Source organism: Callorhinus ursinus, unplaced genomic scaffold (assembly GCF_003265705.2).
Source record: "Callorhinus ursinus isolate GAN/ISIS: 27379988/994484 unplaced genomic scaffold, GSC_fseal_2.0 scaffold1, whole genome shotgun sequence".
In the NCBI taxonomy this organism is placed as follows: Eukaryota; Metazoa; Chordata; class Mammalia; order Carnivora; family Otariidae; genus Callorhinus; species Callorhinus ursinus.
The window spans coordinates 118,896,026-118,923,819 of record NW_027397063.1 but is presented as its reverse complement, the minus strand read 5'-3'; the positions used below and the strand labels follow the sequence as shown (position 1 = coordinate 118,923,819).

Here is a 27,794-nt window from a genome sequence, read left to right as displayed (position 1 = left end):
CCAATACAATCTTATTTACAAAACAAGGGGCCTAGTGGACTTGGCCTGTGGACAATGGTTTGCTGCCCTGTATTAGCAGTGCACTTAATATTACAAAGCTAGTTGGTGAAGGAGCCCAGATTCAAACCCGACTATATGACTCCAAAGTCCATGTTCTATCCTTCACGCATCTTCAAATGGAGGTGAATCTTGTACTTCTAATTTTCTGTTTACTCCACAAAGATCCAAGACAAAGAATAATCTTTGAACATGGTAGATTCAAAAGAATATTGGATAAGAAAAGTACACAGCCACAAAACAAAGCTTACCACATAAGTACATTAAGAACTGTGACTCCCCAACATAAAACCAGAGTATTACTGATCTAAGTCTTACTTATTTTGTTTCTGGTACAAAGTTGCCAGTGCCTCAAGTTCACGAGCAATATGCGGATGTTCTGCACCATAAGCATTTTCAGAGATTTCTAAGGCCTGTTTATACAGCTGTTCTGCATTGCCAAACTTCTTCCACTGCACGTACACACTTGCTAATTGGTGGAGGGACTGAGCCACTCTTGGGTGATCGGGATCTAAAGCTGTTTCTCGAATTTCTAGGGACCTCTGCAAAGGCACCACAGCCTAGAGAAAAAAAAAAAAAGCTTAAAGGCCAGTTCCAAGTGAGTGAAATGCTGTAAGATCTGCAATCTCATTAGCACAACAAATGAAAACTGCACTAAACTCCTAACAAGGAGAGAAGAGCAAAGAGGAAAAACCTACCTACATCTGACCCCCTGCTGAAGTTACCTGACTGAGGAGGCCTAGATCCTTGAGAAATCGCCCCAGGGTTTCATAAAGATCAGCCAAGCAAATCATGTTCTCCTCGCCTTCACAGGTTTTCTCATACTGCTTCAAGGAATCAAAGTATTCTGCTGCCATTGCGCTTTTGTCTTTGCCAACAAACTGCCAGTAACTCAGCAACTCGGCAAAGTGTCCTCTGTTTCAACAAAAAACCCAGTAATTTAATGAAAAACAAACTTTAAAACCCACTATAAATGCCAGAATTCGTATCAGGCTATTGACACTTTATTAGCAGGCAACTACAGTGTACAGAGAGGTAAGACTGCAGACTCTGACTCCCAGCCGAGGCCATCACTTCCTAGCTGTGTGATGGTGAGCAGGTGGTCTGACCTCCTCCTCATCCTTATCTGCAGAAGGAGGGTCACCAACCCGCCCTGCCTCAGGTGCTCCTCTAAGCCGAGGATGGCACACAGCAAGTACTCCATAATGTGGGCTGCCGTCGTTAATGTACTTACTAAACATCACACTGTGAGTGGGAGACCTCGCACTGCCTTCTTTCCCACTTACCTAATGCTAAATGCTACAGCTGAATCTAAGTCCATCCATCTTTCTGGGCCCACTCGATGTCCCTGTTTGCTAGCTGCTCTCTGCTCTAAATCTCATTTTTATCACAGCATTAGGGGGTTCTTTGGTAATTTATTTATTATGTAATACAACATTTATTAGTTTCGGGCGCACAACTCATGATTTGGTATTTGCATATATAGTAGTCCACCTTATCCCCGGTTTCATTTTCCCCAGTTTCAGTTATCGGTCATCAACTATGGTCCAGGAGCAGATGATCCTCCTCTGACATAAGGTCAGCAGGTCAACAGTAGCCCATGGCTCCATCACAGTGCCTACTCCATTCACCTCACTTCAGCTCATCACTGGGACATTTTATCATCTGACGTCATCACAAGAAGAAGGGTAAGTCAGTCCAGTAAGATATTTTGAGAGAGAGACCACATTGACGTAACTTTGATTATAGTATATTGTTATAATTCTATTTTATTATTCGTTATTGCTGTTAATGTCTTATTATGCCTAATTCATAAATTAAACTTTATCATAGGTACGTGTGTACAGGGAAAAATAATATATACAGGGCTCGGTATGATCTGTGGTTTTAGGCATCCACTGGGGATCTTGAAAGTATCCCCATGGGAAAGGGGGATCATTGCAAAATGATCACCACAGTAAGTCTAATTAACATATGTCCCTATACATAGTTACAGAATTTTTTTCTTGTGATGAGAACTTTTAAGATCTACGTTCTTAGCAGCTTTAAAATATACAAAGTATTATTAACTATAGTCACCATGCTGTACATTACATCCCCAGGACTTAGTTTAGTTTATAACTGGAAGTTTGTACCTTTCTACTCCTTTTACCAACTTTGCCCACTCCCTACCCTCTCCCTCTGGCAATCAACAATCTCTTCTCTGGATCAAGAACATGTTTGGCTTTTGTTTTTAGGTTTTTTTTGTTTTTTTTTTAGATTCCAGATATAAGTGAGATCCTACAGTATTTGTCTTTCTGTGACTTATTTCACTTAACATAATGTCCTAAAGGTCCATCCATGCTGTTGCAAATGGCAAGGTTTCATTCTTTTTTACAGCTGAATAATAGTCCACTGTATGTATATAATGTGCACACACATATACACACCACTGTTCTTTATCCATTCATATATGAATGGACACTTAGGTTGTTTCCTATCTTGACTATTGTAAATAATGCTATAATGAACATGGGGGTGCATATATCTTTTCAAATTATTTTGTTTTCTTCAGATAAACCCCCAGAAATGAAACTGCTGGGTCATATTGCAGTTCTAGTTTTAATTTTTTGAGGAACCTCATACTGTTTTCCACAGTGGCTGTCCCAAATTACATTCCTACCAACAGTACATGAGGGTTCCCTTTTCTCTACATCATTGCCGGCATTTGTTATCACTTGTCTTTTTTTTTTTTTTTTAATTATGTTATGTTAGTCACCATATAATACATCATTAGTTTTTTGATGTGGTGATCCACAATTCATTGTTTTCATATAACACCCAGTGCTCCATGCAGTACGTACCCTCCTTAATATCCATCACTGGGCTAACCCATCCCCCCACTCCTTTCCCCTCTAAAACCCTGTTTGTTTCTCAGAGTCCATAGTCTCTCATGGTTCATCTCTCCCTCCAATTCCCCCCCCCCATTTCTCCCTTCCTTCTCCTAATGTCCTCCATGCTATTCCTTATGTGCCACAAATAAGTGAAGCCATATGATAATTGACTTTCTCTGCTTGACTTATTTCACTTAGCATAATCTCCTCCAGTCCCATCCATGTTGATGTAAAAGTTGGGTATTCATCCTTTCTGATGGCTGAGTAATATTCCATTGTATACACCGACCACATCTTTATCCATTCGTCTGTTGAAGGGCATCTCAGCTCCTTCCACAGTTTGGCTATTGTGGACATTGCTGCTATGAACATTGGGGTGCATATGGCCCTTCTTTTCACTACATCTGTGTCTTTGGGGTAAATACCCAGGAGTGCAATTGCTGGGTTGTAGGGTAGCTCTATTTTTAATTTTTTGAGGCACCTCCACACTGTTTTCCAAAGTGGCTGTACCAATTTGCATTCCCACCAACAGTGGAAGAGGGTTCCCCTTTCTCCACAACCTCTCCAACATTTGTTGTTTCTTGTCTTGTCAATTTTTGCCATTTTAACTAGTGTAAGGTGGTATCTCAATGAGGTTTTGATTTGAATTTTCCGAATGGCTAATGATGATGAACATTTTTCATGTGTCTGTTAGCCATTTGTATGTCTTCTTTGGAGAAGCGTCTTTTCGTGTCTTCTGCCCATTTTTTGACTTGTTTTTTGGGTGCTGAATTTGAGAAGTTCTTTATCGTTCTTGGATATCAGCCCTTTGTCTGTAGTGTCATTTGCAAATATCTTCTCCCATTCTGTGGGCTGCCTCTTTGTTTTGCTGACTGTTTCCTTTGCTGTGCAGAAGCTTTTTATCTTGATGAAGTCCCCAAAGTTCATTTTTGCTTTTGTTTCACTAGCCTTTGGAGATATAGCTTGAAAGAAGTTGCTGTGGGCAATGTCAAAGAGGTTACTGCCTATGTTCTCTAGCATTTGATGGATTCTTCTCTCACACTGAGGTCTTTCATCCATTTTGAGTTTATGTTTGTGTACAGTGTTAGAGAATGGTCAAGTTGCATTCTTCTGCATGTGGCTGTCCAGTTTTCCCAGCACCATTTATTGAAGAGACTTTTTTCCATTGCATATTTTTTCTGGCTTTGTCGAAGATTACTTGACCATAGAGTTGAGGGTCCATATCTGGGCTCTCTATTCTGTTCCATTGGTCTATGTGTCTGTTTTGTGCCAGTACCATGCTGTCTTGGTGATCACAGCTTTGTAATATAGCTTGAAATTGGGCAATGTGATGTCCCAGCTTTTTCTTTTTCAATATTTCCTTGGCGATTCGGGGTCTCTTCTGAGTCCTTACAAATTTTAGGATTGTTTCTTCCAGCACTTTGAAAAATGTCATTGGAATTTTGATCGGGATGGCACTGAAGGTATAGATTGCTCTCGGTAGCCTAGACATTTTAACAATGTTTATTCTTCCGATCCATGAGCATGGAATGCTATTCCATCTTTTTGTGTCTTCTTCAATTTCTTTCATGAGTGTTCTGTAGTTCCTAGAGTATAGATCCTTTACCTTTTTGGTTAGGTTTATTCCAAGGTATCTTACGGTTTTTGGTGCAATTGTAAATGGAATCATTTCTCTAATTTCTCTTTCTACAGTTGCATTTTTAGTGTATAAGAAAGCAACTGATTTCTGTGCACTGATTTCGTATCCTGCCACATTACTTAATTGCTGTATGAGTTCTAGTAATTTGGGGGTGGAGTATTTTGGGTTTTCCACATAAAGTATCATGTCATCTAATCGCTTGTCTTCCTGATGATAGTAATTCCAACAGGTGTGCGGTGATATCTCATTTTAATTTTTTTTCAATTTAACAACTCAAAATTTTTTTGTTTTGTTTTGACCAGGATGAAATGATTAACTTTTAATTGACACTTTTCCTCCTGAGTCACTTCTAGAAGATCACATATTTTTTTCACTTTTTAAAAATTTTATTATGTTATGTTAATCACCATACATTACATCATTAGTTTTTGATGTACTGTTCCATGATCCATTATTTGCGTATAATACCCAGTGCTCCATTCAATACGTGCCCTCTTTAATACCCATCACCAGGCTAACCCATCTCTCCACTCTGCTCCACTCTAGAACCTTCAATTTGATTCTCAGAGTCCATAGTCTCTCAAGGTTCGATTCGCCCTTGATTCCCCCCCTTCCATTTTCACTTCCTACTATCTTCTTCTTTTTATTAATATATAATGTATTCTTTGTTTCAGAGGTACAGATCTGTGATTCAACAGTGTTGCACAATTGACAGTGCTCACCATAGCACATACCCTCCCTAATGTCTATCACCCAGTCACCCCATCCCTCCCACCCCCCACCACTCCAGCAACCCTCAGTTTGTTTCCTGAGACTAAGAATTCCTCATATCAATGAGGTCGTATGATACATGTCTTTCTCTGATTGACTTATTTCGCTCAGCGTAACACCCTCCAGTTCTATCCATGTTGTTACAAATGGCAAGATCTCATTTCTTTTGATGGCTGCATAATATTCCATTGTGTATATATACCACCTCTTCTTTATCCATTCATCTGTCGATGGACATCTTGGCTCTTTCCACAGTTTGGCTATTGTGGACATTGCTGCTATAAACATCGGGGTGCACGTACCCCTTCGGATCCCTACATTTGCATCTTTGGGGTAAATATCCAATAGTACAATTGCTGGGTCGTATGGTAGCTCTATTTTAAACTTTTTGAGGAACCCCAATACTGTTTTCCAGAGTGGCTGCACCAGCTTGCATTCCCACCAACAGTGTAGGAGGGTTCCCCTTTCTCCACATCCCTGCCAACATCTGTCGTTTCCGCCTTGTTAATTTTAGCCATTCTGTGTGAGGTGGTATCTCATGGAGGTTTTGATTTGGATTTCCCTGATGCCAAGCGATGTTGAGCACTTTTTCATGTGTCTGTTGGCCATCTGGATGTCTTCTCTGGAAAAATGTTTGTTCATGTCTTCTGCCATTTCTTGATTGGATTATTTGTTCTTTGGGTGTTGAGTTTGATAAGTTCTTTATAGATCTTGGATACTAGCCCTTTATCTAATATGTCATTTGCAAATATCTTCTCCCATTCTGTCAGTTATCTTTTGGTTTTGTGGACTGTTTCTTTTGCTGTGCAAAAGCTTTTTATCTTGATGAAATCCCAATAGTTCATTTTTGCGCTTGCTTCCCTTGCCTTTGGCGATGTTTCTAGGAAGAAGTTGCTGCGGCTGAGGTCGAAGAGGTTGCTGCCTGTGTTCTCCTTTAGGATTTTGATGGACTCCTGTCTCACACTGAGGTCTTTCAACCATTTGGAGTCTACTTTTGTGTGTGGTGTAAGGAAATGGTCCAGTTTCATTCTTCCGCATGTGGCTGTCCAATTTTCCCAACACCATTTGTTGCAGAGACTGTCTTTTTTCCATGGGACATTCTTTCCTGCTTTGTCGAAGATTAGTTGACCATAGAGTTGAGGGTCCATTTCTGGGCTCTCTATTCTGTTCCATTGATCTATGTGTCTGTTTTTGTGCCAGCACCATACTGTCTTGATGATGACAGCTTTGTAATAGAGCTGGAAGTCCGGAATTGTGATGCCTCCAGCTTTGCTTTTCTTTTTCAACATTCCTCTGGTTATTCAGGGTCTTTTCTGGTTCCTTGTGAATTTTAGGATTATTTGTTCCATTTCTTTGAAAAAAGTGGATGGTATTTTGATGGGGATTGCATAAAATGTGTAGTTTGCTCTAGGTAGCATTGACATCTTCACAATATTTGTTCTGCCAATCCATGAGCATGGGATGTTTTTCCATTTCTTTGTGTCTTCCTCAATTTCTTTCATGAGTATTTTATAGTTTTCTGAGTACAGATTCTTTGCCTCTTTGGTTAGGTTTATTCCTAGGTATCTTATGGTTTTGGATGCAATTGTAAATGGGATCAACTCCTTAATTTCTCTTTCTTCTGTCTTATTGTTCGTGTATAGGAATGCCACTGATTTCTCTGCATTGATTTTATATCCTGCCACTTTACTGAATTCCTGTATGAGTTCTAGCAGTTTTGGGGAGGAGTCTTTTGGGTTTTCCACATACAGTATCATATCATCTGCAAAGAGTGAGAGTTTGACTTCCTCTTTGCTGATTTGGATGCCTTTGATTTCTTTTTGTTCTCTGATTGCTGTGGCTAGGACTTCTAATACTATGTTGAATAGCAGTGGTGATAGTGGACATCCCTGCTGTATTCCTGAGCTTAGAGTTCTTCCCCATTGAGAATGATATTTGCTGTGGGTTTTTCATAGATGGATTTCATGTTATTGAGGTATGTACCATCTATCCCCATACTCTGAAGAGTTTTGATCAGGAAAGGATGCTGTACTTTGTCAAATGCTTTTTTCTGCATCTATTGAGAGGATCATATGGTTCTTGTTCCTTCTTTTATTAGTGTATTGCATCACACTGATTTGCAGATGTTGAACCAACCTTGTAGCCCAGGAATAAATCCCACTTGGTTGTGGCGAATAATCCTTATAATGTACTGTTGGATTCCATTGGCTAGTATTTTGGTGAGAATTTTTGCATCCACGTTCATCAGGGATATTTGTCTGTAATTCTTTTTGATGGGGTCTTTGTCTGGTTTTGGGATCGAGGTAATGTTGACCTCATAAAACGAGTTTGGAAGTTTTCCTTCCATTTCTATTTTTGAAACAGTTTCAGAAGAATAGGTATTAATTCTTCTTTAAATGTTTGGTAGAATTCCCCGTGGGAAGCCATCTGGCCCTCGGCTCTTGTTCGTTGGGAGATTTTGATGACTGCTTCAATTTCCTTAGTGGTTATAGGTCTGTTCAGGTTTTCTCTTTCTTCCTGGTTCAGTTTTGGTAGTTGATACATCTCTAGGAATGCATCCATTTCTTCCAGATTATCTAACTTGCTGGCCTACAGTTGCTCATAGTATGTTCTTATAATTGTATTTCTTTGGTGTTGGTTGTGATCTCTCCTCTTTCATTCATGATTTTACTTATTTGGGTCATTACCCTTTTCTTTTTGATAAGTCTGGCTAGGGGTTTATCAATTTTGTTATCTCTTTCAAAGAACTAGCTACTAGTTTCGTTGATCTGTTTTACTGTTCTTTAGGTTTCTATTTCATTGACTTCTGCTCTGATCTTTATTATTTCTCTTCTCCTGCTGGGTTTAGGCTTGATTTGCTGTTCTCTCTCCAGCTCCTTTAGGTGTAGGGTTAGGTTGGATATTTGAGACCTTTCTCGTTTCTTGAGAAAGGCTTGTATTGCTATATACTTTCCTCTTAGGACTGCCTTTGCTGCTTCCATGTATTTGAGTTCTTTTTGACTTTCCTCTTGTGACTGAGTTCTAGTTTCAAAGCATTGTGGTCTGAAAATATGCAGGGAATGATCCCAATCTTTTGGTACTGGTTGAGACCTGATTTGTGACCTAGGATGTGATCTATTCTGGAGAATGTTCCAGGGGCACTAGAGAAGAATGTGCATTCTGTTGCTTTGGGATGGAATGTTCTGAATATATCTGTCAAGTCCATTTGGTCCAATGTGTCATTTAAAGCCTTTATTTCCTAGTTGATCTTTTGCTTAGATCATTTGTCCATTTCAGTGAGGGGGGTGTTAAAGTCCACCACTATTATTGTATTGTTGTCAATGTGTTTCTTTGCTTTTGTTTTTAATTGGCTTATATAATTGGCTGCTCCCATGTTCGGGACATAGATATTTACAATTGTTAGATCTTCTTGTTGCATATACCCTTTAAATATGATATAGTGTCCTTCCTCATCTCTTATGATAGTCTTTGCTTTAAAATCTAATTTGTCTGATATAAGGATTGCCACCCCAGCTTTCTTTTGGTGTCCATTAGCATGGCTAATGGTTTTCCACTCCCTCACTTTCAATCTGGAGGTGTCTTTGCATCTAAAATGAGTCTCTTGTAGACAGCATATCGATGGGTCATGTTTTTTTTTATCCAATCGGATACTCTGTGTCTTTTGATTGGGGCATTTAGCCCATTTACATTCAGGTAACTATTGAAAGATAGGAATTTAGTGCCATTGTATTGCCTGTAAGGTGACTGTTACTGTACATTGTCTGTGTTCCTTCCTGGTTTATGTTACTTTTAGGCTCTCTCTGATTAGAGGACCCTTTTCAATATTTCTTGTAGGTCTGGTTTCATGTTTGCAAATTCCTTTAGTTTTTGTTTGTCCTGGAAGCTTTTTATCTCTCCTTCTATTGTCAATGACACCCTAGCTGGATATAGTATTCTTGGTTGCATATTTTTCTCATTTAGTGCTCTAAATATATCATGCCAGTCCTTTCTGGCCTGCCAGGTCTCTGTGGATAGGTCTGTTGCCAATCTAATGTTTCTACCATTGTAGGTTACAGATCTCTTGTCCCGAGCTGCTTTCAGGATTTCCTTTTTGTCTCTGAGACTTGTGAGTTTTACTATTAGATGTCGGGGTGTTGACCTATTTTTATTGATTTTGAGGGGGGTTCTCTGTGCCTCCCGAATTTTGATCCCTGTTTCCTTCTCCAAATTAGGGAAGTTCTCTGCTATAATTTGCTCCAATATACTTTCTGCCCCTCTCTCTCTTTCTTCTTCTTCTGGATCCCAATTATTCTAATATGGTTTCATCTTATGGTATCACTTATCTCGGATTCTGCCCTTGTAATCCAGTAGTTGTTTATCTCTGTTTTTCTCAGCTTCTTTATTCTCCATCATTTGGTCTTCTTTATCACTAATTCTCTCTTCTGCCTCATTTATCCTAGCAGAGCCTCCATTTTTGATTGCACCTCATTAATAGCCTTTTTGATTTTGACTTGGTTAGATTTTACTTGTTTCATTTCTCCTAAAAGAGTTTCTCTAATATCTTCCATGCTTTTTTCAAGCCCAGGTGGTATTTTTATAATCGTCATTCTGAACTCTAGTCTGACATCTTACTAATGTCCGTATTGATTAGGTAGGTCCCTGGCAGTCGGTACTGCCTCCTGTTCTTTTTTTTGAGGTGATTTTTTCCATCTTGTCATTTTGTCCAGAAGAGAATAGATGAATGAGAGAACAACGACCCCAGAAAAATATACACTAAACAAATCAGAAGAGACCTGAAACCGGGGGAAAAGAAAGGGAAAGAAAGAAAAAAAAAAGAGAAAAAGATTAAAAAAAATTATGATCAAATATGATCAAGCTGGTGTGAATAGATCAGTGCCACACACTAGATTTTGGGTGCATTTTGGTCTTTTAGAAGAAACTGCCTCCCAAAATTTTAAAGAAAAAAAAGCTTATATATATACAAAAATAAGGGTAAATACAATGAAGGGATGGAATATGAGTGTAAAGATGAAAATTATAAAAGATTTTATAAAAGGAAATGATAAGAAGTTGGTTGAACAAAGAAAGAAGAGAAATTAAAAAAAAGGGGGGGAAGAGAATGTGATCAGGTGGGAGGCTAGAAGAAAGCCATACACTTGAGATTTGGGGTATATTTTGGTCTGTTAGAAGGAACTGTATCCCAAAATTTTAAAGAGAGAACAACTTATATATATATATACCAAAAATAAGGTTAACTAATATGAAGGGATAGAATATGACTCTAAAAATGAAAACTAAAAAAGATTTTTAAAAAAGGGATTGATAAGATGTTGGTTGAAAAAGGGAAAAAGAAAAATTAAAAAAAAAGAAAAAATTAAAGAAATTAACTTTGAAAGACTAAAGAATCATGGTAAAAAAGCCATGAATTCTATATGCAGTATTCCCCTAGTGCTGGAGTTCTGCCATTCTCATTGATCAGTAAACTTGGTCTTGGCAGGCTGGTCTTGCTGATATTCTGGGGGAGGGACCTGTTGCCATGGTTCCCAAATGTCTTTGCCGGAGGCGGAACTGCCCCGCCCTTGCTGGTCCGGGCTAAGTAATCTGTTCGGGTTTGCTCTCAGGAGCTTTTGTTCCCTGCAACTTTCTGTACAGCTTTGGAGGACGAGTGTGAAAACAGCGGCCTCCCAATCTCCGCCCTGGAGGAGCCGAGAACTCAGGGCCCCACTCCTCAGTGCACCCCCAGAGAAAAGCAGTCAATCACTCCTGTCTCCCGGGTCTCTGGCCACACTCCGTGCTCACCCAGCCTGTGACCGAGCATTTCTATCTCCGGCACACCACTCTGTGTGTTCTCCAAACCCAGCAGGTCCCTGTAGTGTGCTCCCGTGCTGCTCCTCCCAGGGGAGGAAGGTGAATCTCCCCAGATCTGCCACTAGTTGGGTCCCTGCTGGAAGAGCGGTGGCTTGACTGTGTCGCAGATCATGGTTTATGGCAACCCCAAGCTGAGAGCGCACGCCTCGGCTCCATCTCTGCAGCCGGCTTCCCCGCTCTGATACCTGGGAACTCTGCCGCACTCAGGCACCCCCAGTCTTTCTGTGACCCCGAGGGTCCTGATACCACACTGTCCCAGCGAGGGTTTTACCCCCCGCTTAGCCACTGGAGCGACATTCCTCAGCGGAGCCAACTTCTAAAAGTTCTGATTTTGTGCTGTGCTGCTCTATCACTTGCTGGTAGTGGCTGATGGAGGCCCCCTCCCCCACCATCTATCCTCCCGAATATCGCCTCGGATTCACTTCTCCACACGTCCCACCTTCCAGAAAGTGGTCGGTTTTCTGTTCAGAGAGTTGCTGCTGTTCTTTTCTTCGATCTCCTGTTGAGTTTGTAGGTGTTCAGAATGGTTTGATCCCTATCCGTTGAATTCCTGGGACCAGATGAAATCCAGGTCTCCTACTCTTCCCCCATTTTGCTCCATGCCCTTTCATTTTAATTTTTAATTTACATTTCCCTGATGACTAGTGATGTTGAGCATCTTTTCATGTGTCTGTTGGCCATCTGGATGTCCTTTTTGGAAAAATGTCTATTCAGATTCTCTGCCCATTTTTAAATTAGATTCTTGTTATTGATTTGTATGAGTTCTTTATATATTTTGGATGTTAACCCCTTTGCAGATGTATGGTTTGCAAATATTTTCTCTCATTCAGTAGGTTGCTTTTTCATTTTGTTTATGGTTTCCTTTGCTGTGCAGAAGCTTTTTTAGTTTGCTATAGTTCCACCTGTTTATTTGCTTTTGTTGTGTTTGCTTTTTGTGTTAGATCCAAGAAATCATCACCAAGACTGATGTCAAGCAGTTTACTGCCTATGCTTTCTGGGAGTTCTGTGTCTTCAGGTCTTATATTAAAGCTAAATTAAAAATGTCATTTTTCTTTGTTCTACCAAACAACTGTTTAAATTTTTTTTTCTGGGGGAAGGTGTTCTACAAGTAAGTTTCTTACCTTTTATAAAGGTTCTGAGACACAAAGAGATTGAGAAGGCAATCCTGCAACTTCTGTTTACTTCCCTGCTGCTGAAAAAGCCAAGGGAGCTCATCTGCACTTCTCCAAGTCACTCGGTCCTGACTGTCAGAAGGGAAAGGACAACATTCAATAATACCTTCCAACAAGGAGATTGCCTCAAAAGGCTTCAGACAAATGTTGAAGGGAGGAAAATATATTTGACATCCATCTCTGACTCTTTAAATATAATCTAATACTGAGAAAATTAGGTGAAAATCAGAAACTCGAAAAAATAATCTAAGAAAGTAAATACAGTGATATCAGGACCACTAACCAAACTCTCAAGGTATTTTCCTAAAATTGAGCTATTAAAAAAAAAACAAAAAACCCCAATCCATCCAAATATATACACATGGTATACAGACACACATATATTTTTAAACTATTAAACTGGAATAAAAAAATGATCCTGCACTGATTTCATGTAAGTTTAAATCTTTAGCATGACATTAAAAGACTTACTTACATAATAATCTCTTATTCTTTTGACATTAACAGGGGAGATGATTTAATCTTTTCCATAATAATTAAATTTTTATACATTAAGGAAGAGAAGTAAAGACACAGAGGTAAAATGTGTTGTAGAAGAACAATATAGACATTTATAATACCTTAGCTGCATGGTGAAATAGTTGATTAGCTTTTGCCTACATGAAGGAATAATGGTGGGACCTTCCATGTATTCCAGTCTTACTGTTTCCCAAGCCTGGGAAGAAAAAGAAAAAATATTTCAGTCTATTTTCTGTAAGTCACTGTATATCTAACAATTAATTTATAAACAAATTTATAATTATTTCAATTTTACAGATGTATAATAGAGATGGCAAAAGAATATTTTAAAATTCAGGATGTTTACGTGATAAATGATAGAGAATAAAAAAATCTCCTGGAAGCACTTAAAACATAATTTAATTCAAACTTCTACTAAATTAATTCTACTAAGTTAATACAGTAAAAATATCAGAACTATGGATTGAAAAAGTACCAAAAAGAGTATATTTGAGCAATATATAATAATAAAGAGAAACCTGTGAAATTACAAACATTTTCTACCTGCAAATATAATGCAGCACAGTCACACGAAAGACTTCATTTGCATTTGTATACACATAAGTCAGGCACGGCATTGCAGATACCAGTCAATATACCTAAACATTTACTACTATGTACTAGACATCATGCCTCACTAGGATCAAAGACCATCTCAACTGATTCACTTCACCACCTCTGTAGTAAGCTGGAAAAATCTGCCCAAGTCTTACAGAATTTACCCAAGATTACAGAGGTGTTAGCTGTGAAGAGCTGAATTGTGAACTGAGGCATACTGCCTGAGTGAAGCTCTTAAAACATAAATAATGATACCAGCAATCAATAATACATACAATTGAAAAAAATATTTTTTTCTTTTTCAGAAAGGAACTACTTTTTAAAGTACTGTAAGTCCTCTTTTTTTTTTTTTAAAGATTTTATTTATTTATTTGACAGAGAGAGGCACAGCGAGAGCCGGAACACAAGCAGGGGGAGTGGGAGAGGGAGAAGCAGGCTTCCCGCAGAGCAGGGAGCCCGATGTGGGGCTCGATGCGGGGCTTGATCCCACCTGAGCCGAAGGCAGACGCTTAACGACTGAGCCACCCAGGCGCCCAAAGTACTGTAAGTCCTCTTTATCCCCAGTTTCACTTTCTGCAGTCTTAGCTACCCAGGGCAACTGGGATTTGAAAGCAGATGATCCTCCTGATATTATGATTTAATCTTTTCCGTAATAATTAAATTATTTTTATACATTAAGGAAGAGAAGTAAAGACACAGAGGTAAAATGTGTTGTAGAAGAATATAGACATTTATAATACCTTAGCTGCATGGTGAAATAGTTGATTAGCTTTTGCCTACATGAAGAAATAATGGTGGGACCTTCCATTACATTCCTAGTAATGTAATGCTAGGTCACAGTGCCTACATCATTCACATTACTTCATCTCATCAGGTGGGCATTTTACTGGTAATCTCACATCATCACAAGAAGGGTGAGTGCAGTAAAAGGGGCGCCTGGGTGGCTCAGTCATTAAGCGTCTGCCTTCGGCTCAGGTCATGATCCCAGGGTCCTAGGATTGAGCCCCGCATCGGGCTCCCTGCTTGGCGGGAAGCCAGCTTCTCCCTCTCCCTCTCCCCCTGCTTGTGTTCCTGCTCTCGCTCTCTCTCTCTGTCAAATAAATAAACCAAAAAAAAAAAAAAAAGAAGGGTGAGTGCAGTAAAATAAGATATTTTGAGAGATACCACATTCACATACCTTTTAGTACAGTATATTTTTACAATTGTTCTGTTTTATTATTAGTTACTGTTCTTAATCCCTTACTATTCCTAAATTATAAATTTAACTTTATCACTGGTATGCATGTATAGAGAAAAACATAGTATATATGGGGTTTGGTACTATCCCAGTTTCAGGCATTAACTGGGGGTCTTCGAAGGTGTCCCCTGTGGATAAGAGGGGACTGCTGTAATAGTCATTTCATAAAGGTACTTCGTAAAAATAATATTAGCCAAATTTTACATTTAACCTAAAATTATTGCAAAAAAATTTTGTAATGTCAAATTTCAGATTTCAATTTTGTCTTGTAATTGAAACACTTAAAATAGAATGGTACATTGGTGTTTAAAAAATTTTTATTTTTTAATTTAAATTCAATTAATTAATATATAATGTATTATTAGATTCAGAGGTAGAGGTCAGTGTTACATCAGTCTTACATAACACCCAGTGCTCATTACATCCCGTGCCCTCCTTAATGTCCATCACCCAGGTATCCCATCCCTCCCACCCCCTCCTCTCTAGCAACCCTCAGTTTGTTTCTGATGATTAAAGAGTCTCTTATGGTTTGTCTCCCTCTGATTTTTGTCTTGCTTTATTTTTTACTCTCTTCCCCGATGATCCTGTTTTGTTTCTTAAATTCCACATAGGAGTGAGATCTTATGATACCTGTCTTTCTCTGACTGACCTATTTCACTCAGCATAATACCCTCTACCTCTAATAATACCACATCATTGTTAAGTGGCAACATTTCATTTTTGGATGGCTGAGTAGTATTCCATTGTGTGTGTGTGTGTGTGTGTGTGTGTGTGTGTACCACATCATCTTCTTTATTCATTCATCTGTCAATGAACATTTGGACTCTTTCCATAGTTGGGCTATTGTGAACATTGCTGTTATAAACACTGGGGTGCAGGAGCCCCTTCGAATCACTACAGTTGTATCTTTGGGGTAAATACCTAGTAGTGCAATTGCTGGCTCAAAGAGTAGTTCTATTTTCAACTTTTTGAGGAACCTCCATACTGTCTTCCAGAGTGGCTGCACCAGTTTGCATTCCCACCAACAGTGTAAGAGGGTTCCTCTTTCTCCACATCCTTGTCAACATCTGTCATTCCTTGACTTAATGTTAGCCATTCTGACCGGTTGAGGTGGTATCTCAATGTGGTTTTGATTTGTATTTCTCTGATGCTGAGTGATGTGGAGCATTTCTTCATGTGTCTGTTGGCCATTTGGATGTCTTCTTTGGAGAAATGTCTGTCTTTTGCCCATTTCTTGATTGGATTATTTGTTCTTTGGGTGCTGAGTTTGTTAAGTTCTTTATAGATCTTGGATACTAGCCCTTTATCTGATAAGACATTTGTAAATATCTTCTCCCATTTTGTCGGCTGTCTTTGGGTTTTGTCAACTGTTTCCTTTGCTGGGCAAAAGCTTTTTATCTTGATGAAGTCCCAACAGTTCATTTTTGTCTTTGTTTCCCCTGCCTTTAGAGATGTGTCTTGCAAGAAGCTGCTGTGGCCGAGGGTGAAGAGGTTACTCCCTGTGTTCTTCGCTAGGATTTTGATGGAATCCTATCTCAAATTTAGATCCTTCATCCATTTTGAGTCTATTTTTGTGTATGGTGTAAGAAAATGGTCCAGTTTCATTCTTCTGCATGTGGCTGTCCAATTTTCCCAACACCATTTGTTGAAGAGACTGTCTTTTGTCCATTGCATATTCTTTCCTGCTTTGTTGAAGATTAGTTGACCATAGAGTTGAGGGTCTATTTCTGGGTTTTGTATTCTGTTCCACTGATCTATATGTCTGTTTTTGTGCCAGTATCATACCATCTTCATGATAACAGCTTTGTAATAGAGCTTGAAGTCTGGGACTGTAATGCCCCCAGTTTGGTTTTCTTTTTCAAGATTCATCTGGCTATTCAGGGTCTTTTCGGGTCCCATACAAATTTTAGGATTATTTGTTCCAGCTCTGTGAAAAAAGTGGATGGTATTTTGATAGGGATTGCACTGAATGTGTAGATTGCTTTGGGTAGCATAGACATTTTAACAATTTTTGTTCTTCCAATCCATGAGTGTGGAATGTATTCCCATTTCTCTGTGACTTCCTTAATTTCTTTCATGAGTATTCCATAGTTTTCTGAGTACAAATCTTTAACCTCTTTGGTTAGGTTTATTCCTAGGTATCTTATGGTTTTTGCTGCAATTTTAAATGGGATGGACTCCTTAATTTCTCTTTCTTCTGTCTCATTGTTAGTGTACAGAAATGCAACTGATTTCCGTGCATTGATTTTATATCCTGCCACGTTACTGAATTCCTGTATGAGTTCTAACAATTTGGGGTGGAGTCTTTTGGGTTCTCCACATCGAGTATTATGGCATTTGTTTAGAGTGAGAATTTGACTACTTCTTTGCTGATTTGGATGCTTTTCATTTCTTTTTGTTGTCTAATTGCTAAAGCTAGGACTTCTAGTACTATATTGAACAACAGTGGTGAAAGTAGACATCTCTGTCATGTTCCTGACCTTAGGGGAAAAGCTCTCAGTTTTTCTCCATTGAGAATGATTTTGCTCTGGGCTCTTCCTATATGACTTTTATGATATTGAGGTATGTTCCCTCTATCTCTACACTGTGAAGAGTTTTAATCAAGAAGGGATGCTGTACTTTTTCATATGCTTTTTCTGCATCTATTGAGAGGATCATATGGTTCTTGTTCTTTCTTTTATTAATGTAGTGTATCATGTCGATTGATTTGCAGATGTTGAATAACCCTTGCAGCCCAGGAAAAAATTCTGCTTGGTCGTGGTGAATAATCCTACTGTTGGATCCTATTGCCTAGTATCTTGGTGAGAATTTTGGCATCCATGTTCATCAGGGATAGTGGTAATTCTCCTTTTTGATGTGGTCTTTGTCTGGTTTTGGGATCAAGATAATGCTGGCCTCATAGAAAGAATTTGGAAGTTTTTTCTTCCATTTCGATTTTTTGAAAAAGCTTCAGAAGAATAGGTGTAAGTTCTTCTTTAAATGTTTGGTAGAATTCCCCTGGGAAGCCATCCGGCCCTGGACTCTTGTTTGTTGGGATTTTTTTGATTACTGCTTCAATTTCCTTGCTGGTTATGGGTCTGTTCAGGTTTTCTATTTCTTCCTGTTTCAGTTCTGGTAGTGAATAAGTTTCCAGGAATGCATCCATTTCTTCCAAATTGCCTAATTTGTTGGCATATAGTTGCTTATAATATGCTCTTAAAAACTGTTTGTATTTCTTTGGCTTTGGTTGTGATCCTTCCTCTTTCACTCATGATTTTACTTATTTGGGTCCTTTCTCTTTTCTTTTTGATAAGTCTGGCCAGGGGTTTATCAATCTAATCAATTCTTTCAAAGAACCAGGTCCTAGTTTCATTGATCTGTTCTACGGTTTTTTCTGGTTTCTATTTCATTGATTTCTGCTCTAATCTTTATTCTCTTCTCCTGCTGAGTTTAGGCTTTATTTGCTGTTCTTCCTCCAGCTCCTTATGGGGTAAGGTTAGGCTGTGAATTTGAGACCTTTTTTGTTTCTTGAGAAAGACTTGTGTTGCTATATACTTCCCTCTTAGGACCACCTTTGCTGCATCACAAAGGTTTTGAACAGTTCTGCTTTCATTTTGTTTCCATGAATTTTTTAAATTTGTCTTTAATTTCCTGGTTGACTCATTCATTATTTATTAGAATGCTCTTTAACTTCGAAGTGTTTGAGTTCCTTCCAGATTTCCTTTTGTGATTGAGTCCCAGTTTCAAAGCACTGTGATCTGAAAATATGCAGGGAATGATCCCAATCTTTTTGTATCAGTTGAGACCTGATTTGTGACCCAGTATGTGATCTATTCTGGTGAATGTTTCATGTGCACTCAAGAAGAATATGTATTTTGTTGCTTTAGGATGGAATGCTCTGTATATATCTTTGAAGTCCATCCAGTCCAGTGTGTCATTCAAAGGCCTTCTTTCCTTGTTGTTCTTTTGCTTAGATGGTTTGTCCATTGCAATGAGTGGGGTGTTGAAGTCCCCTACTATTATTGTATTATCAATGTGTTTCTTTAATTTGGCTATTAATTGGCTTATACAATTAGCTGCTCCCATTTTAGGGACATAAATATTTACAATTATTAGATCTTCTTGTTGGATAGACCCTTTAAGTATGATATAGTGTCCTTCCTCATCTCTTATTAGTCTTTGGTTTAAATCTAATTTGTTGGATATAAGGGTTGCTATCCCAGCTTTCTTTTGACGTCCATTAGCATGATAAATGGTTTTCCACCCCCTCACTTTCAATCTGGAGGTGCCTTTGGGTCTAAAATGAGTCTCTTGCAGTCAGCATATGGATAGGTCTTGCTTTTTTATCCAGTCTGATACCTTGTGTCTTTTGATTGGGGCATTTAGCCCATTTACATTCAGGGTAACTATTGAAAGATAGGAATTTAGTGCCATTGTATTACCTGTAAAATCCCTGTTTCTGTAGATTGTCTCTGTTCCTTTCTGATCTATGTTACTTTTGGGGGCTCTCTTCACTTAAAGGATCCCCTTTAATATCTCTCTCAGGGCTGGTTTAGTGATCACAAATTCTTTTAGCTTCTGTTTGTCCTGGAAGATTTTTATCTCTCCTATTTTGAATGACATCCTTGCTAGATAAAGTATTCTTGGCTGCATATTTTTATCATTTAGCACCCTGAATACATCATGCCAGTCCTTTCTGGCCTGCCAGGTCTCTGCGGATACATCTGCTCTGCTTCCAGTCTAATGTTTCTATCCTTGTAGGTTACAGATTTCTTTCAGGATTTTCTTTGTCTCTAAGTTTGAAAGTTTCACTATTATACATCGAGGTGTTGACCTATTTTTACTGATTTTGAGGGGGGTTCTCTGTGCCTCCTGGACTTGAATGACTAATTCCTTCCCCAGATTAGGGAAGTTGTCTACTAAATTTGCTCCAATATACCTTCTGCCCCTCTCTTTGTCTCTTTCCTCTTCTTCTGGGGTCCCAATTATTCTAATATTGTTTCACTTTATGGTATGACTTAATTCTCAAATTCTCCCCCTTGTGATCCAGTAGTTGTTTCTCTCTCTTTTTCTTGGCTTCTTTGTTCTCCATCATTTTGTCTTCTATATCACTAATTCTTTCTTCTGCCACATCTCCCCTAGCAGTCAGAGCCTCTATTTTTGTGTCTCATTAATAGCCTTTTTTATTTCAATATGATTATATTTTAGTTCTTTTATTCCCCCTCTAAAGGGATTCTCTAGTGTCTTCTATGCTTTTTTTAAGCCCAGTTCAGAATCGTTATTCTGAACTCTAGTTCTGCCATCTTACTTATGTCTATACTGATTAGGTCCCTGGCAGTTTGTTCTCTTTTTTGAGGTGAGTTTTTCCATCTTCTCATTCTTGCAGAAAGTGGTCGCTTTTCTTATTTTATTTATTTATTTGACACAGAGAAAGAGACAGCTAGAGAGGGAACACAAGCAGGGGGAGCAGGAGAGGGAGAAGCAGGCTCCTGGCTGAGCAGGGAGCCCAATGCGGGGCTCGATCCCAGGACCCTGGGATCATGACCTGAGCCGAAGGCAGATGCTTAACAACTGAGCCACCCAGGCGGCCCTAGTGATCACTTTTCTATTTGTAGAGTTGCAGAAGTGGTCACTTTTCTATTTGTAGAGCTGCTGCTATTCTTTTCTTAGATCTCTGGTTGAGTTTGCAGGTGTTCAGAATGATTTAATAGTTATCTAGCTGAATTCCTGGGACCAGATGAAACTAAGGTCCCTACTTCTCCAGCATCTTGGACTATCTCCCGGTATGTTGACATTTATAAGTAAAAAACCTTATTAAAAAAGCATTTACCTGTAGATGTTGAAACTTGAGCAAGCCACAACCATAAGTCAATAAGCACATTTTGTGTAAACTGTGAACAAGGGAGGTCAAGACAGCCCAGGACAGCTCAGGGTAGAGTTCCATCAGTTCTGATTCACTCACGCCATTGTGACTAACATTTATGAGGCAGAGAATCTAGGTAGAGAAATGAATTAAGAATGATCATATGCCATCTCTACAAGTAACAAACAGCTATTAAAATTTCCATAACTCTTTTAAGGTGATTAACTTCTTATTCAAACTTATTGTTCAAATGATTTAGCAAGAAACCTATTTCTTAGAATAAAACACACTTTCTAAAACACATTAATCAGGAATAAGATAGTGTATATAGCAAATCTAGCATGCCAAAGACAGTAACAGAAAAAAGTTTGATGAAAATTAAAACCTCAGCGGGTGCCTCAGCGGCTCAGTTAGTTAAGCATCTGCCATCAGTTCAGGTTATGATCCTGGGGTCCTGGGATCAAGCCCCATGTTGGGCTCCCTGCTCAGTGGGGAGTCTGCCTCTCCCTCTGCCCTCTGCCCCTCCCTTCCCCTTCACTTGTGCTCTCTCTCAAATAAATAAATAAAATCTTTAAAAAAAAGAAAAAAATTAAAACCTCAGGAAATGGATTAAAACTAATGACAAAGTTCCAATTTTGGGAAGATGGTAGAAAAAAATGATTCTTCTACTATAATTGCCCGTTAACATGAGACAACATGTAACAAAACACCTTTAAAAGCACAGGGAACCTGCAAAAAAGAAAGGGAAATCCCCCAGATGCCAAAAATGAACAGGAAAGTGAACATCAGAGGGCTAAGTGCTGGAGCTGCTGTCCCTGGGGGAAGTGAGGGTACTGGCTGGCAGCAGTCTCAGTAATTTAAGGGCTTGGGTTTTCACAGCCACAGCAGGGATGGAAGGTGAGCCCTTAAACCCGGTAAGGTGAGTAGCTGGAACTAGAAAGCTTGCCAACACCAGGAATCCCAAGAGCTGTACTTTCAGTGAAGGGGTGCATGAGAAACCATTAGCCCACAGACCAACCACATATGAAAGTTTACTTTCAAGCTATAATAGTTGAGACACTGTGGTATTGGCAAGGAATAAGCAAAACGGGAACAGAAGAACTCAGAAAACAAACTCATGTTAATTTGTGAGTGTGATATCCAAATTAGCAGAAAAGATGCACTATTTAGTAAAATGAGCTGGCCACATGATTAAAGAGTAAAAAGTAGATTCCTTCCTCACATAATAAACAAAAATAAATCCATAAGGACTCACACAGGAAGAACAAAAGTGGAAAACATTTTAAAGGGAAAAATTTATATGAGAATATCTTTATAATAACAAAATATTTTTTGATAATAAAAGATTTTTAAAATGAGATATAACAGGCATAAACCATAAAAGAAACTGTTGATAAATCTGACTTCCTCAAAATAAAACACTGTATAATGAATGATACCAAAAAGTTAAGACAAGAAACAAATCGGAACAAGATATTTATTTGCAAACTCTGTAATAGAGGATTTGTATTCAGTAGGCACAAAGTTTAAGAGCTCCTGGAGATCATTAAGTAAAGACAACTCAATTAAAACTCACATAAAAAGGCCTGAATCAGCAAGTCACAGAAGACAAAACAAGAATAGCCAATAAACATGAACAGATGAAAAATCTCAATGATAATCAGGAAAATGCAAATTTCTTGAGCTGTCACTTCTGGCCATAAGCACACTATGGCAGCTAGCCTTCCTGTATATGCCTGAAACATACTTGAGCACAAACTTAAAAATAATTACTGTTTTCTTCAATTCACAAACAAATGCAAAATTTTAGGAGTTTTATAAGTTTATCATCCTTTACCTGTTTCATTAGTTCTTTATCCATATCATTTGCCATGGACTCCTGGATAGATCGCAGAGCAAGTCTATATAATGAAATAGTATCTTGACACTGGAAACACTGATGAAGGATTTTATCTAAATTGCCTGCTCTCCCAGCACTGTTGGAATTGAGAATAGATTTAATTTCTTACAGACAGCCAACATCTGTGAAAAATCTGGGGTAGATAAAAACAATGTGGTCTCTATTTTTTATACTTTAAATGATAACAGAAATTCAACAAAACGTGATATAAGCAAATGACAGTTTCAAGGGACTGCTAGAGTCATTAGTTTTATTTTAGTGTACCATTTAGTTCGACTCAGTAAACACATGCTGGGAACTTACTATGTGTCAAGCAATTACTGCACATTATGGGAACACAGAAAAGAGTAAGAAGTGGTTCTAATCATCCAGAAACACGCTACCTACATACAGGAAGCAGGAAAATAATTATAAATAGGTGTTATTAGTTAGCTATGCAAGTTAAATTTGTTTAGAGCCAGGATTTAGGAGACATCAGGCTAAAGAAAATCAGTAAATGGGGTGGTTTGTTTTAAAATATTACACAATATTTACCAATAGTTTCTTTTTTAAATATGAAGATATATAGAGAAGAAAAAAAACCAAAAGGTCTATAGTCCCTCTCTATAGGCCTAATAAACTTTCTAAAGGCCTAATATATATGGGAAGCCGTTTCAGATTTCTTTCTAAATCAGCATGACTATACATGAATTTTGTTTAAACCAAAAGCCTGATTTATGGCCCACCAAGCACACATTATACATCTGCCTTGTAAATAAGTAGCCTAAAGGGAAACCATCGTGTCCTTATGATATGGACCAATGCTCCTACCCCCTGCATTTTTTGATGTCAAAACACAGGATTTCTGCCTATATAATCTTTCAAGCTTTTAGAAAATGTAAAAAAGGGTATATAGCCCTGTAAGACCTGTTCATTCTCCAGAGCACCATCTTCTCCATGAAGATTGTGTTTCCCGGGCAGCTGTCCTAACTTGGGCTTGAAAAAAACTCTCTTTCTCACTTTTAGATATTCTAATAGGTTTGTTCATTTTGTTTCAACACTCTTAAAATAGCTAAATTCAATAAATACTATGGAATGTGTGGAAAGGGACTCCCGCTCTTGAACTGTACTCAGGCCAGCTTCCGAAGCTCCCAGAGGCCAGACGCACTGCCCAAACTGGAGACAGTGGAGGAGGGCAGTGGGAATATCACGGGCAATTCAAAATTTTAGAAGATGGTTTTATTTCAAATCTGGTGCTCAGGATGAGAATGTAGAATTAAGAGCCAAGAGTACCAGATTCAGTGTCTAGAATATGAGTTGTAGTTGGATTAACTGTCCGTTGTGATGATCACCAAAACCATATTCATCTTTTTTGCCTCTGGTTGTGAAGAGACAAAGTAAGGTGAGGCTGTACTGAAGAAGAAACATAGTTACACTTTGTAGGGCTTATTTAAAGGCAAATGACTAAAGGGCATCCAGAACAGAAGAATCTATTTTAAGATGAAACGTTTATCAGGATTTGAGAACAGAGACAATTAAAAATTCCTACATACCTACCTACCAATATTCAAGGACACCCCAAAAGAGCATGGGTTTGCCTCAGTTGTCTCTCACTTTCTCAAAGCTAGGGGCCTCAAGCAGGTGACAAGAAGCATTCATGGGCCCCCAAGGAGGGCAAAGATGGCCTTCTTTGGCAACCCCCGACAGGGAAACAGTTAGTGTGATGAAAATGAGACAACTACAGCCAACACGTTCTTGTAGTGCATGGGCTATCACCAATCTGCAGTCATGAGTCACATTCCCACAAGGATGTTAGTATCACTGTTAGAATCAACAGAATCGGATGTGAGTGGCTCAGAGAGACTGCGCAATGATCGTTCAGTTTCACAAGGTGAGGAAGCTGTCTGCAGCAAACAGAAAACATGCAGATCATGTAACATCGCCACTACTTACCGTGAGATCATTTTGCCGAAAAGGGTGACATAAAGGGCATTGCAGGTCGTAGCAGAACGACAGTGTCGTTCTAGCTTCTTCTCCTGCACCAGTTTACCAAAACACAAAACAAACACAAAAACACAACACCACCCTGGAATGAAACGGTCTTCACTACAGAGCCATCAACAAAAATCCCTGGCAGAAATGACACGGTTCCCACCACCTCATCAGTAACAACACTGCCGCGCAGTGGTGGACTGCAGATGTTCTTTTGCTTTTAGCATTCCTGCTTAATAGAATATAGCAAAGCAAAACTTAAGCCCCAAATGCTTTTTATTGCTTCTTCTATATTTGTTAGTAGTTTAAGAGCCAATGCATTTAACAATTAGGAAACTCCAATTTTCCTTAACACATTAGAGAGTTCCTATATTGAATTTTAAGTCTCATATAGGGTGTTTTATAGGAAAGCTGTAGACAGTAAAAGGGCAACAAAGTTAAAAACACTTACCTGCTCTTTACTCAGCTTAATGCCCACAGAGTGGCACTCTGCAATTATAATAGATTTTGCATCTTTTGGATTTAAAGGATCAAGATGAAGTGTAGGCCACAACCTTTTATTTAAAGAAAAAAAATGAAATTCTCTTCTAATAAAACAATAAAAGCTGTAATCTATCCAATCACAAGTCAAAATCCATTACAAGAATTAATTTTTTATACTGCCTTTATAAAATCAACAAAACTAATCTCTGTGAATCTTACTAGGTATTATTGTTTGATTCATTCTAACGTGTATATCATTACTTTCAGCAATTAATCCCAACAAAGACTTTAAATAGCAATATACATTAGATAGTAAGGTGGTAAAACATTTTAAATTCTATGTTCTATACTAGGAATAAAACTAAACATATTAGTACCCATGAAGAATAGTACAAGGTAGTATTTGTCCACAAATTACTTGTAATCCAATTGGAATGTAATCATCCTGCTATATCCATTCTCAACAGGGTATTGAAAATTGTTTCAGGGTGGGGAAAAAGAATCTTACTCTTTTTATGTATAAAGCACAAATATACAAATGTAAACATATCTGTTTCTATACATAAACTGATATATGGCATATGGATGGTATTAAAATTTCTAGGGGTGAGGGAGGTAATTAGGAAGAAAGTGTCTAAAAAGGTTCCTAAGGGGGACAAAAGGTTGAGAAACACTGCCCTACAGAATTCAACCACTGTATTCCTTTTTTGAGGACTGCCAAAGTAAGCGCATCTTTCAAGATAACAGGTGTCTGGTCCATTACTCATAGCCCGGCCCTCTCCCTGTTTTTCTCACCTGTAAATGTCATTGCCTGCTAGCCATTGGTAGCTGGAGGTACAACTAGCAACTCAAGGTAACCATGTCCAAAACAAAACTTACAACCTTTCCTCCACAAACCTGCCCATCCTCTGTGTTCCCTATTTCAGTTCTATAAACCTTAGTCCCTAATCTGAAAAAGACCACAATCTATGTAATTTCTCAAGACAGAAACTTGGGGGCCATCTAGGCTTCCCCTTCTTGACACCCCAGGCCTAACCTCCCACCAAAGCCTGTAGATTATAATTTTCTCTTGAATCCATCCACTTCTCCCCCTCCTCCCTGCCACTTACATGAAAAACATGAAAATACAAATACATATCCAAAACCTTTCCTTGTTTGTACTTAACACATTTCATGTAATCTGAAAGAACTAAAGTTAGCATCATACCTCCACGCTGGAGGGCATGTTTCTACATTCACAGAAACAATTACTCTTACATTCACTGGCAGTGGATCTATCAGCCATTTCATGTGTTTTTCAACTTGCTTAAAAATATAAAAACAAAATTCATTCTATTAATTCAAAATATTTCAAAACAACCTGATAATAGCTCCCCAAGTAAAATGAAATTCTCATTAAGTTTCTCATTATCATTAAGGATACAATCTTGTTTTGGGATGATAAATTTATCTCAGGATATTAAAACAAGTGGCAAAATACTATGATAGCTGATATGAATTATGGACACTTAAGGAAATGTTAAGGCCCTAAAAATATGTCAAAATGAACAATTTTTGCTAACTGGTTCATTCAATTGGTGTTTCCCAATAAGATATTAATGTCTATACCAGGGCATACAGTACATTTTTTATCCACGTTCTTCCTCCCTAGAAATTAAGCAGAAATAGCAGGAACAACATCAACATTTTCTTCTCATCAACATATTTAAATGCCTGCTATAGCCATTACTGATAATTCTGTTTCTTTCTGAGAGTACCAATAGGTTACAAAGTGAAAACAGTACCTGAACTTGATCTATAGAATCAATAATGATGATGATGCTGCCTTGATGACGGGCAGAGAGTTTTTCTAGCCAGCGTGGAAATTCTTCCAGAAGCTTAGCTGGATCCAATGTCAGAGCAGATACTGACCAAGAGTGCTGCATCAACTGCAAGATGAGAACACATACGAATTCAAGTAGTTACACTTTATCACAGCTGGTGGGAAATACTTCTATCCTGACTTTTAAAACCAAAACTGAGTGACCAAGAGGACCCAACTGCATCAAGTTTTATTTTTAATGTTATACAAATCTAAAACAAATGGGTAATATCAAAAATTGAAAATTATTGGGTACTCAGCCCCAACAATTTCTGATTCTAAATAAAAATTCTGATAATTCCAAAACATGGCATCTTATACCTTTAGAGTTAGTCGTTTAATAATCAAGGAGGACTCGGAGCTGGTTGACATGGGCCTTCCCACAAAATGAGAAAGAATTAGCGTGTTAGGGGAATTCTTCTGTTGTAACTGAATCCTGAAAGAAAAAGACCTTTTATAAGACTGATGAAGTTCATTTATTACCAGAAAAAAGGATTCACAATGCATTAAACATCAAATGCTATCCAACTGTCAGCAATCACATGGTCAATCATTTTTGAATAAACATGGGAAATTTCCATTTTTATTCCACTTCTAGATCCTTTTAAATAAACCTTTAAAAATTATAGATTCATTTTAATTACAAATTGAAATTAACTAATGGAAACCAATATAGTGTACATTTGAGGTTAAGGTATTAGTGAAGTGAGCATTACCCTTTAATTAAAAATATATTAGAGGAAAAAAAGTTTCTTTGCTAAGTACAAAAATATTATTTTCCAAAAAAATATTATTTCCCACTAAATAAAAGGGCAGTAAAAAGGAAACAACATATGCCAACTCTTCAATGTAAATCATAATTATGAAAGACAATATTCTTACTAATTGTTTTTAAATAATAGGAACTAAAATGAAAGTAAAAAAGAGTTTATCAACTTCTATAAACCTTCCCTAATCTGAAGAATGACTTTGCATTCATAATACAGGTCCTTTACTTTGATGTTCTTTATGACTTATCTCACTCT

General features: G+C 38.1%; 1 protein-coding gene across 1 annotated transcript in view; it reads right to left on the bottom strand.

The window, feature by feature from the left end:
- NPHP3 (nephrocystin 3) overlaps nucleotides 1-27,794 on the bottom strand; it is a 61,454-nt gene that overhangs the window by 14,456 nt on the left and 19,204 nt on the right. The window contains exons 11-21 of the mRNA XM_025882148.2: nucleotides 27,091-27,205; nucleotides 26,693-26,836; nucleotides 26,116-26,213; nucleotides 24,877-24,979; nucleotides 24,387-24,469; nucleotides 22,392-22,530; nucleotides 20,522-20,686; nucleotides 12,980-13,074; nucleotides 12,309-12,431; nucleotides 783-972; nucleotides 376-617 (exon numbers count right to left, since the gene is read on the bottom strand). Of these exons, the coding sequence (XP_025737933.1) occupies nucleotides 376-617; nucleotides 783-972; nucleotides 12,309-12,431; nucleotides 12,980-13,074; nucleotides 20,522-20,686; nucleotides 22,392-22,530; nucleotides 24,387-24,469; nucleotides 24,877-24,979; nucleotides 26,116-26,213; nucleotides 26,693-26,836; nucleotides 27,091-27,205 (1,497 nt within the window). The remainder of the gene's footprint in view (nucleotides 1-375; nucleotides 618-782; nucleotides 973-12,308; nucleotides 12,432-12,979; nucleotides 13,075-20,521; nucleotides 20,687-22,391; nucleotides 22,531-24,386; nucleotides 24,470-24,876; nucleotides 24,980-26,115; nucleotides 26,214-26,692; nucleotides 26,837-27,090; nucleotides 27,206-27,794) is intronic.